Source organism: Saccopteryx leptura, chromosome 3, assembly GCF_036850995.1.
Source record: "Saccopteryx leptura isolate mSacLep1 chromosome 3, mSacLep1_pri_phased_curated, whole genome shotgun sequence".
In the NCBI taxonomy this organism is placed as follows: domain Eukaryota; kingdom Metazoa; phylum Chordata; class Mammalia; order Chiroptera; family Emballonuridae; genus Saccopteryx; species Saccopteryx leptura.
The window spans coordinates 12,372,347-12,384,650 of record NC_089505.1 but is presented as its reverse complement, the minus strand read 5'-3'; the positions used below and the strand labels follow the sequence as shown (position 1 = coordinate 12,384,650).

At 50.0% G+C, this 12,304-nt stretch overlaps 1 protein-coding gene across 2 annotated transcripts in view; it reads left to right on the top strand.

The window, feature by feature from the left end:
• Positions 1-12,304, top strand: part of TIAM2 (TIAM Rac1 associated GEF 2) — a 109,389-nt gene that overhangs the window by 62,236 nt on the left and 34,849 nt on the right. Inside the window, exon 13 of one of the 2 annotated variants that reach the window (XM_066372944.1) lies at positions 160-263. In XM_066372944.1, coding sequence (XP_066229041.1) covers positions 160-263 — 104 coding nt within the window. Of the gene's footprint in view, positions 1-159; positions 264-3,793; positions 4,165-12,304 lie in introns of those variants that run through there. The other variant, XM_066372945.1, reaches the window with a different exon arrangement.

Here is a 12,304-nt window from a genome sequence, read left to right as displayed (position 1 = left end):
ACAGTGTAACGCCAGTGTCGCTGAGGACCGTTGTGGCCTGTGTCCTAGGTTGTTAGTAGTTTTTTCTTTCCTTCTTTCTCTGTCTGCACCTTTAAGCCAGTCATGCATCTTCTCTGCAAATGGCCAGCCTCACAGATGTTTTTGTCACTTTTCATGCAGATTTCAGCAACGTCCCGGACATCACCACTGGCCTGAAGAGAAGTCAGACCGAGGGCACGCTGGATCAGGTGGCCCAGAGGGAGAAGATGGAGCAGACATTCAGGGTAAGATGCCGTCTCGAGTCTCAAACGAGGACCCGACAGGCACGCGTGAGTTCCCACCTTTACGGGAGAAAAAGAAGGTAGAGTAATTCTAGCTCTAGGTTCAGTGGTCGTGACAGACATTTTCTTCCCTAAAGAAAACAGGTTTCTTATTTTTAGAAATGAAGTATTATTAAGAACCATTGACGATAGCCAGGCCACCTTCATGACTTCGGGCGGGCCACCAAAGAGCTGTGCAAACATGGCCATCCATACGTTAGGACAGTTTTGACAGGAAAATCTAAGCTTGGGTTCAGAAAGTAATGTTAAATTATTATTCTTTTCCTTTCCTACATCTTTTTTTTTTTTTTTTTGGTCAAAGATAAATTATTTTTGGAATGCTGTCATTTTGTTGTGGCAAAAAATATATAAAACCTATAATTTGTCATTTTAACCACTTTTGATTGTACACTGCAGTGGCTTTAGGTACATTCACAATATTAATATTGTACAACCATTACCACTATCCATTTTGGGAACTTTTCCATTGCGACAAATGGAAACTCTTGACCCATTAGACAGTAACTTCACCTTCATCCCAGCACCCTGGCCCCTGGTAATCTCTGTTGTACTTTGTCCCATCTGCCTATTCTGGGTCTATGGAAGTGGAATTGTCTTTCACGCCTGGCTTTTTTCCCTTGGCATAATGTTTTCAAGGTTCACTGATGTGGTGAGTGTCCGGACTTCACTCCTTTTTAATGACTGAGTGATATTCCGTTGTGTGTATAGACTGCATTTGTTTATCTGTTCATCTCTTGGTAGATATCTGGGTTGTCTCTACCATTGGCTATTGTAAGTAATGCTTTAGTGAACACCGACATACAAATATGTGTTTGAGTTCTTGTTTCCAATTCTTTTGGGCAGGCTTCTAGGAGTGGAAATGCTAGCTCATATGGTAGGTCTACATTTAGCTTTCTAAGCAGCAGTCCAGCTGTTTTTCGCAGTGCTGCACCATTTCCGTTCCCCCCAGCATTCCCACCAGCAGTGTACAAGAGTTCCAGGTTCTCTCCGTCTTTACCAAAACACTTGTTATATTCCAGTCTTTTCCTCCATTTTTAACTGTTCTTAGCTCCCCTTTCAGACGTGGTCTGATTGGCATGATTGATTTTAATGCACAGTCCTGTTTTAACTGATTTTGAAATTATAACTGTATTATATTTCTTGCTTTTGTTTTAATGCAAAATAAGAATGGAGGGAATATAAACAATGACAGCTGTTTCATTAAAACTTATAGTAGGGCCACCTTCTCGTTGGTTTTAGACTAGTACTGCCAGGAGCCAGTCCCTTGGTGAGCGGCTGTGCTGCACACCCTTTGGGGATTGCTGACATTCACCTAAGAAGGGTGGCTCAGGTTAGAGCCTGCCCGCTTCTGAGTGGGTTCCGGTCGCGCTGCCACGTGGTACATCCTCGGCTCAGCCAGCCCCTTTCTTATCCCCTGCTCACCTCCAAAATCTCCCCTCTTTTCCCCTGCCTTGTACAAAGCAAATGCTCAGCTGTCTTCGCGGGTCTGGCTGTGCCCCCCCAGGATGCAGTTTCTTTTACTAAAACTGAAATCATCTGCATTTTTTAGTCTTGCCACTCTGTTCTGTCTCTGGTGAGTTATTCACTTTTAAGTTGTAGCTTGTATTCATCTGGTTTTTTGTTTTGTTTTATTTTGAAGTCATAGATGCTAGAGCATCAGACGGATGTGTTTTGACTGCTTTGTCTTAAAATTTTTATAAAAGGCCAAATACTTCTGAAACACTCAAGAAGCTAGTCTGTCTATTTAAGGTAAGAGTGTCAGTGGGCAGGTGCGGTGGGGCAGCTTGGGGACATCACTTGTCACCTCTAGGGAGAACAGGTTCCTCGCTGTGACAGTCCATTTCGGTTACACGTTAGGGCTCTTAAGAAAAAAATTCTTTTCCGATTTTTATTTTAAGATTCAAAAGAATGGATATGCAAAAAATGACCACGTTAAGGCCATTTTCAACTCTATTACTTTACCGATCACAATTAAACACAACACTGACGAAATGATCATTGAAGCATCAGGTAGAAATTTCGAAGGGGAGTGAAAGCTGTAGTTCAGCTTGAAATTGGGGCTGTCTGGGCCCTGGCCAGTTGACTCAGTGGTAGAGTGTCGACCTGGCATGTGGAAATTCCAGGTTTGATTGCTGGTCACGGAACACAGGAGAAGCGACCATCTGCTTTTTACGTCTTCCCCTCCCTCTATTCATTCTCTCTCTCTCTCTCTCTCTCTCTCTCTCTCTCTCTTCCTCCTCCTCCACTTCCTCCTTCTTCTGCAGCCATAGCTCGATTGACTCAAGCACGTTGGCCCTGGGCACTGAGGATGGCTCTTTGAACCTCCTCCTGAGAAGCTAAAAATAGCTCGGTTGTGAGTGGCCCCAGATGAGCAGAGCATCGGACCTAGACAAGGGTTGCTGGGTAGATCTCGGTCGGGGCACACGCGGGAGTCTGTCTCAGTATCTCCCCTCAGCGTACTTAAAAAAAAAGAAAAGAAATTGGGGCTGTCTGAGCCTTCCTTTTCCTTGTTACAATGGTTAAATGAGAAAGTAAGTAAATACCAAGGAACATATTAAAAAGCAGTGAAAGAAAATATTAGCATGTTAAGCATTTGCTGTCAAATTTCAACTCTTAAGTAATTATCTCACCTTTTTCAAATTTGGCGACGCCTATCTATAATGGATTTCAGTACATTAAAAAAAGTATATCCTAGTGGCGTGCCTAGCACTTAGTTCACATGTTCTTTGTTCCTTAGGAAAAAAGAGTTAGTAGCCATCATAGGTAATAACTGTGAAAAGAAAATTTTGAATTTAAGAATTAAAAACAATTTTCCATATTACTTAATTATTATTTTTAGCATCCTAGAAACATCAGGTTACATCTGAAAGCAATCCTTTTCCGTTTTCCAAATGGTGATTTGGGAGTTGACCGTGTGTGCCCAGCGTGTCCTGGGCGTGAACCTTTCTGGCTGACCCTGGCACGGTGTCATGATGCCCACTGAGGCGGTCACTCGACAGAGAAGACCTGCCTCTGTTTCCCGGGCTTCCCGACTCAGGGGTCATTAACTTCTTTTCAGATTAGACCCTGCTGGAACCTGGGCTGTTTGGGATATTTTACTAACAATCTGCTAGACTTTACAATAAGGACTAATTTCCTTTGGAAACCCAGTGCAGCCTGGCTTGATGGAGCACAGCTGTACGGAGGGCTTTGACAGCCCCACAATTTCTGCAAATGGTTCATAATTGATTGCCTTCTCTCTCGTCAAGGGTGCCTATTACTGTCACAGCTCCTTGTGCCCCTGTCAACCTCTCCTCTGTGGGGGGAGGTTTTCTTTTTCTTTTTCCCTTTTCTGTATTGTTAGCAATTAGCTTGCCCTCCTGTTTGGTGTTTGAAAGGAATAAATAATTTCTCTCTGGGTGAGGGGGTTGGAAGACTTTCTGGTTTGTTCTGGAAACTTGAAGGGTGTTAAGCCGTCCCCACAGGAATGCCGCTCTCTGCCCTCCGAGCTGGCCGGGAGGCTGTGGCTCTTCGCAGCTCCGCGGTCCCCACGCGCGCCCTGACCCGGTGCCCTCCCCGAGGGGGCGGGCAGGTGCCCAGCATGGGGCAGAGGTCCAGGGGCAGGGGCTGAGCCTGCCACAACCCGTGCCGCTGCCTGCCGCGGAGGAAGAGCGAGGTGGCGCTAGGACGTCCTTGTGAATGTGACTTGGAAGAGCATTTGGGATTTTTTTTTTTTTTCTCATTGCCTGGGGATGAGAGTGAGAGGAGCAGTCTCCTTCCCCAGCAGCTGACGGTAGACGGGCTCGGGATCGCTTCTCCCCGAGGGAGCAGGTCTCTCTGAACTCAGCCGTGGCAGGGTCAGCACGTAAGTAAGGGCGGGGTGCCCATTCTGGTCCCATTGCAGGCAGGCCTGCATGGTTGTCTTGTCTCTGTCTGGAAAGTTGATTTAACTCTGAAGTGTCTAAGGGCTATTATCCGGCTGAGGAGCTGTGCCTGTCTTTGCAGAAGGGTTCCTGACCCTGATCCTTAAGCTCCCGGGACAGCGAAGGATGAGAGGATGTCTTCTGGATCTTAGTTATTCTGTGGCATGGTCAGCTTCTCTGTTCTCGTTCCCAAGGAGGCACAGGTCTGGAAATTGACCTCTGAAATCGTCTTGTCCTTTTGAAATCTAAAGATACCAGGAAGTCCTGGGGAAATGTCGAATATTTGCTCTGTCAGCATGTATGAGAAGAGAGAGGAATCATCTCAAGGCCGTTGGTCAGTTTAGGCTTTGGGAAATCCCTTGGGGCGCAGCCCGCCTTGTGGACTGGGGCTCAGTGATGTAAAAAAAAAAAAATAGCCACCCAAGGGAAACCATTTTCTACAAGGTAAGGAGCGTTGTTATTTAGTTCTGCCCAGCTCTATATTTTTCAGCGTTTTAGAATTTTATGTAATCGCTCATGGAGCTTTGGCAGTGATTATTTTTATAGTTGGTAGGCGTTGTGTTGATAGAACAGGGAGTATTGGGAATCTGGAGCTATACAGCGTGAGAACTGTGTTGTGTGCTTTTTGCCATTTAACCGACCACGTTTGAGATCTATTTTGTCCTGTGTATTATTTTCCAAGTAGAATAAAGGGATATGCACTGATGGTTATGTTTCGGGACAAAGCACAAACACAACCTGCATTTAATACTGAATGCCTTCTCACCCCCTTCGCTTAACTTAACCTTAGGCGTCTTGCACACAAATTGCTTTTAAGAGCTCGTATACTTCGGAAGCTAAAAGGGAGGAAAAAGATGATTGGGCATTCCCTCCCCCCCCCCCCCCAGGATCCTCAAATTATACATCTTTCTTTGATTGACCTTTCTTTGAATCTCCTGTATTATTTCAAGATCTGTTTAGCTATAAGATGTTTTTGTTAAGATAGAATTTACTTGTAAGTAGTAAACCTTCCCATGTGGCTGCTATTCAGTAGGTTAATATAATCGTGACTTTTAAAAACAACAGTCCTCAACATTTTTAAATGCGTGTTATTTGGCATAACCCTCGTGTAAATGAACAGAAAGACCCGTTGTCCCTGAAAAATGGCTCGGGAGCGGACGTTCTCCAGTCGTGAGACGGTCGCTTTCTGCCGTGGTTTGACTGCAGGTGGCCTTTTCTCCCAGGCGCTGGCATCATGGAAAGAACTCCTGATCTGATGGTGGGTTAGAGACCTGAGTTTGTAGCACGGTCCACCGGGTTTTCCCACTGTGTGACTTGGGACAAGGTCCCCAACCTTTCTAAGCCTCTGCATCCTCATCTATAAGTAAAAATGACAATACCACCAACCCCGTGTGGCTCAGGTCAGGTGTGACTAGAAGCACAAATACGGGAGATGATTGGCTCCAGGTGCCCCGTGTGTCTCCGATGGACACGTGCTTCTGCCTGCTTTCCCCTCTGTTCACCCGATGTGTGACCTCACCATCTCAGCTGCCCACTCCTCTGAGCTGAGTGTCAATGCCCAGACCCTGCTGAGCTGTCCCAGGAGCTGAGAACGCCTTGGAAACCCAGGGCCTTGGCACGCAAGCTGAGCTCTTCATCATCTGCGCGAAGACAGAGCCTGCCCGCCCTTCAGTTTATTTTCCTTGTGTCGTGAGTCGACGACCTTCCGTAAAGGGGTTGCTTCGAGCGATTAAAAAGAGTGCACGTTCGATAGGCGTTCACCTGCAGCAGGAGTGGGCCGTGAGACTGAGACGCTTGGGAGGCTGCAGGGGCTCGACCGGGTTTGCAGACTTTTTGCTTTTGGAAGAGAGTTGTCACGAGGGCCTTGACAGGCGCCAGGGACACGGGCTGGGTCCAGGCGGAGCCGAGTGTTTTCCAGCAGCTCTCAAGAGCGTGGTCCTCCTTTCCTGACACCCAGTTCCCCTCGGAGGGAGAAGGTGGCAGGTCTGTGGGCTTGTTAAATCGGCCATGCTTAGTCTACACAGGTGTCTGAAAGGCCATTGATCTCTTTGTGGCTAGTTGGATATTTTTTTAATTACCCATTTTCATATTCGCTCCTGCTTTTCCTGGTCCCTCTTAGATCTCTAGGCTGATGTGTCGGACACACCAGATCTTTGCTGGGTGTGGCGGGAAGGGACATTGCTACCCTGGAGCACCGAGTCCTGTCCTCTTCGTTGCTAAGGACCACTTACACATAGTATTCAGCAGGGTGGGGATGTCGCCCACGGTGCCAATGAGGACAAGAAAGAGAGAAAACCAACTCCCAGGGCAGGGTGTGGGGAGGGCAGCGGTGAGCAGAGGAGTGATCTTGGAGGGGGGGCGGTGGCACTGAACTCGGAGGTGAGCGCCCTGAGCAGTGGCCACAGGGTGAGCAGTTTGGGAAGGGAGAGCTTGTCCAGTAAGAGGAGGGTGGACAGTGGACTTGACAGGGGGCAGCGGAGGGAGGGTACCCTGCTGGGTGACCTCTCTTGCTGCCCCTCACAGCTGTCCCCATCAGTGTGGCTGCAGGATGGAGTCCTCAGGGTTTAGTCAGGCGAGTGTGTCTGTGGACAGAAGCATACTGAAGGGCGGAGGGGGCTGTGGCCGCTGGCAGAGCTGAGGGCCGACCGGCCCGGACCCTCAGGCGCTGCCAGCAGCTGGCTGTTGCCTGGTGAGTGCTCCGCTGGCCACACCCTGCTGGGCCACTCTTAGAGCTCAGGCACTGGGACTGCTGGTGGAGGGAGCCTGGCTGGGCTGTGGGGACCGCAGGAGGCTGTGATGGTGCTGCGGATGTGGCACAGCTTGTGTGTTCTATGCCAGTATAGAATACACAAGTGTTTAGGTGGCAGAGGCCATGGAGCCTACCAAACTGGTCTGGTAGGTGGGCTGCAGGGTATCCGTGCTGGGAGGCCTGGGGCCAGATGCCCCCCCATCCCCTCCCTCCCCCTCCTCCCCTCCCCCTCCCCCTCCTCCCCTTCCCCTCCCCTTCCCTTCCCCACCTTTCCCCCTTCCCTCCCCCCTCCTCCCCTCTCCCCTCTCCCCCTCCCTTTTCCCTCTCCCCTCTCCCCTCCCCTCCCCCTCCCCCCTCCCCTAGTGGAGCTGAGCGAGAGGATTAAGGAGGCCATTGAGTTCCTTTCTTCAACTCTTCTCCTGGGTAATTGGCCTCCCTGTTCACAGGGCTGTTCCCTCCTAGCCCTCTTCCTTCTCCTTCTTCCTCCCTCAGCACCTTCCTTCCTCCCTCACTTTCTCTGGCCTGTGCTTTCTCATTCTTCTCCAGACTTTCCCTTTCATCCTATTTCTCTGGAAAGAAAAAAGAAAACGCTGTTACCGAGAGTCACCGTCAGACTCACAAAATGAAGAAGAGAGAAGGAGGAAGTCCCAGAGGCCGCAGGGGAGCAGCGAGCCAGCCCAGCCTGGGCTGTGGGATGGGGCTGGTCAGGGCGGGCGGCTCGGGCATCCTCCCGGTGCCGCCGGGATGATCACAGCCCCTCCTCACGCTGCTGCCACCATGACTAACAGCAAAGGGACCTGGTGACTGCAGAGCCGAGGCCACACACAGGCTCGACCCTGACTGAGCAGAGCTGCTAGGGGCACCCCCGGTCTTCACCTCGGGACTGACTTCCCGCGCAGATTTCTGGTGCCAGTTTCTCCTTTGAAGCAGCAGGGGCTGTGGTTCTGCTCCGAGCTTGTCGATCTTGTCTGAGATGAGACTTCAGGAGGGATGGCTCCGTCCTTTGCAAGGACAAGGAAAGGCCAAGTTCCAAGAGGAGCCATCAGCCTAGGTGTGTGTGGGGTCTCCAGCCAGCGCTCTCTGAAGTGTCACCTTCGCCTCTGGCCTGCGGGCGCCCGGGCAGGGCAGGGCTGGGCAGCAGTTCCGTGTTCCGTGCTGGCGCCAGCGTGGGCCGTGTGCGCCTGGATAGGGTCACGGGGGAGAAGCCACCGCATTCCCTCATCTCCCCTCCTCCTCCTCCTCCTCCTCCTCCTCTCTGTGGCGGCCACCCCTCTCTTTCTCCGTCTGTCTAGGCTGCCTGGGTTGGAGATGGAGAGATACGGAGACCTCAGTATAATGTTGCTCCCTGGGAGAGAAGAAAGCAGGGAGACGGAGTTTCTCGGGCCAATCCCTGACCCCGGTAACTCTCACTGGCAGGCTCAGAGGAAGCCGTCTGGACACAGGGTGTCTCAAAGGAGGAGGACCTGGGATTTTGCCCCAAGTCTGAAACACTGAAATCCCGTTGTCCTTGAATAAGTCATCAAACCTCTGCCTCTGTGCTGGCGAGGGGTGCTTCCTGGCCCCGCCCTGACCCCACCCCTGACCTGTCTTTCTACCCAACACCTGACCAAACACACTCTTTTGTCCACATGAATATGGAGAGACGCTTGGAAAAAAAACCTAAGTTTTAGAAGACCCTAATTAGAATTAGCATTGGTTGTTTATTGTCTTTTAGACATTATTGAAGTAGACATCTCTAATTTTTATGGAGGCTTTAAAGTAATGGTAAGTGAAGGTGAGGATAGTTAGAAACTCTCTGGTCTTTATTCTCTGACCGTGTTCAGGAAATTATTTAGAGCAGAACAGTTGAGAATCTGGTGAAAGCGATGAACCCTCAGAAAATCGCTCAGATGGATACATGGACAGGGGCCTGCAGTCCAGGACTTCACTCATGTGATGACATTTATCCATGGATTTCCCCCTGGGGGATCTAGGAACTCTAGGCTCATAATTCTGACTTGGAGTAAACATCCAAATAGTCTCGCTTCTGTCTTGACTGAATGTTATTGACATTACAGAATCAGTGGTCCCGTAACTGCAGTATGCAAAGCACTCTGTTTACCCCAGTGGCATTTTGACCTGCTTCATTATGTCTGATTGCTTGGGTGGGATTGGCTATTAATGTTTCAGTTTGGTTTTTTTGTTTGTTTGTTTGTTTTTTAGTGTGCTAAGAGACACTGAAGAGTGCTAAATATATAACAACTCCTCTTCCAATGGCAAATAAATATCAGGTAGAGACCAGAAGAGACAGTATCAGTGGTGGTGGGTCGACGCCCCTAGACTGTTGAACACCAAAGGCAGCCTGGGTATTTGAGCATTTTAAAAAAGTTTTATTTTCTGCAATTAGTGAAAAAAGTGATTGGGAAAGGGGCATGGATTCAAATTTTGATCATAAAGCAAAATTTTAAACAACTCCCTTTGGTAAAAAGAACAGTAGCTGCTGATGGCCAGGGGCTGGTTTGTGTGCTCAGTCCAGCGGGTGTTTGGTGTTTGTCCTCTGGGGGCGCCCGGGGTGGACTTCCCCTCGGCTATCCACCTCACAGGTGGGCTCGGCCTCCGGCTGCTCACTGCTTTCCTGCCGTTCAGAAGCAGTAACAGCCACAGTAACAATCTCAGTTTGGTTGGCCACTGTTGAGGCGCCAAGAGCTTATCTTCACTCTTTTACCCAGAGTGGGGGTTGGTGTAGTGTCACTGTTTGTCCATTCAAGTCTCCTTCACAAAGACATCCTCAGTGTTCGCCAGTGACAAGAGGTCTGAAACAGTCATGTCGATGCCTTCTTTAAATGTTTTGTTTCTTTAGAGATCGTAGTCAAATGAAAACTGGATGAATGAAGATGTATTGGAGTCTCCATTTTTGTTTTTTGTTTTTTTAAATGCCTTTCATTTCTCACAGTAGAGTCTCACTTTTTAATAAGGTCCCGGCCCCATAGTGTGGCTGCTTTTACTTTAAAAAAAAAAAAAGTTGTAAGAAATTGTTCTGCGTCATTTTGCAATTTCCTCTCTCGTCTCAGCTCTGAGGAGACCTGTGTGCCGCTCTGTTTGGGGCTAGGTGGCCAAGGGCGGACAGGTCCTGGAGAACCTGCCCACGAATGCATCACACAGGCACAGGTGTGGTGCCTGGTGGCCTGGGCCCGTCACCATCTCCAATACCAGCTTCTCACTGCTGAGGGTGAAGACTGGATTATTCGTTGGGTAAATCAGTCTCCTGCTGTTCTGGATAACAGCATGAAGAACAGGGCAACAAGAAGTCTCTTTGTCACCCTTCTGGGAGACAGGAGAAAATCGAAGGTAGGTGCTTGCAACCCACCCCCTCCCCCGTGCTGTTTTTTCTCCTTTTCATTCTTTTGCTTGTGGTCGCCTCCCCCTTCCTCCGTTATTGTGTTTGTTCGGCTTTCCTCCTCCGTGGTTCACCTTCCTTCACACTCTAACTCTCGGCTGCCACCTGAATTCTCCAGTGTCTGCAGAAAGCAGCGGTCGGAGGAGGAAGCGCTTAGATGTGCAACGGCTTGAAGCTGGGTCCCGACCTTCGTGCAGGCTGGGTGGGGGTGTCGTTGCTAATCGCTCAGAAACCACAAGTGTTGTACAACGTGAGGAGTCGCCTTCCTACCTCACGCTGCTCTGAGCTGGCGTGTTGGAAATTCTCTAGAATCCGTTCCCTTCATTGAGTGACGAGATAAAGGGTGATCAGTGTGAGCAGACTGGCCTGGCCACGTCACCCCGGTGAATCCAGGAATCTGGAGGGCGCAGGCTGAGCCCTGCCCCCCTCTCTGTTGCCCACTGAGGTCTTAACTACGATGGTTTTATAGATGAGTTTCCCAGATAGAAAAAGACTCATTCTCAAGCCGGTAATCTCAGCTGCGATTTTAAAAACAATTTTCTATGGCTATGGCTGATGCTTTAAAGAAAAGTTTTTAATGCATAGTCTGTCACGGTCGTGTCATCTCTGGTGCCCTTTGGTCTTGCTCGAGAGTCTGCTTGTCCGCGTCCCGCCCTGGGGAATCTGCCGCTCTCACCTCCGGGAGACGGGGAGACATGGCCGCGGTTACTTCGTGCATATTAATTTGTATCTTCTGGAAGTTTGATCAAAATTGCCAAACCACATGTTGAGAGTAACCGTTGTCCTAGTTTAGATTTGAGTGCTTCATTTCTGTGATTTAGTGAGTGTTCGATTTTAGAGACGGGTTGCGGTGAAGCCTCAGATAACTGCGTGGGGCAGACAGTCTTCCAGACGAGGTGTTGATATGGAGGCCGTGTCAATAAGCAATAGAGGGGTGCTGTCACCGAGTTGGTGATCGCGTGGCCTAATCTAGCAAAGGAGTTAACCGCACGGCAAGCAAGAGGCACGCCGGTTGTTTCTGCGTTCGCTCCCGGCAAGCAGGGCTTGGCGGTCCCCGTGCCTAATTAGGGTTGTCAGGATATTAACAAATAATTTGATGTTTTACATTTGTGGGCTTTCTTTTCTTCCCTCAAAGCTATAATTTTTTGATACCATATTCCAAACATTATTTTCAGCTGAATATTAGCCCTGAAACCCAGTCCTTTCTAAGCATGGTGGGACGTGGTGGGTGTCAGACCAGTCGGAGCGCCTGGACCCCCGTCCTCACCCCCACGCCATTCTTAGTAAGTGACGGTGGGGCCTCCTTGGTCCATGACGCCTAATAGGACAGCAGTCAGTAGAAGTCAGTGCCTCTGGTGAGCAGGCCGGGGCAGGACCCACCTCCAGGTCCCTCTTCCTGAAGCTGCAGTGGGGTCGGGGGGGTCGCACTGGCCGGCCGGACCGCGTGGCCACGGTGGCGTGCTGTGCGTCGTGATGGCCCTGCTTCCGAATGGCAGCAACAGGCTGTAGATGGCGAAGTTTAAACGCTCAGAAAAGTTCCTTAAGAGTTCATAACTTGTCCTAGCTGGATAGCTCAGTTGGCTAGAGCATCGTGCTGAAGCACAGAGTTCATAACTTGTCTGCCTCAAATTCAGTCCGGGAGGCGGCTCCGGCGGTCCCCCGGGTCACAGTGCACATTCCGTCTGCTCTCCCAGGTAGGGGAGCCGTGGCTTTCTCCTGGAGAAGGTGACAGGGACAGGCAAGCGCGGTCCGCTCCGTGTCTCCTTCCTCCTGGCTCAGTGTCGTCGTCAGCTCGGATGGACTCTGATGGTCCCCGTGGCCAGGGCCGCACCAAGTGGCACGTCCGCAGTTTACATTCTGACAGCGAGATGGAGCAGGGAGGGAAGAGGGTCCACTGGGACTCTGGTCAGCCAACCGCGGCTTGCGAGCCACAGGCGGCTCTCTGGCCCCTTGAGTG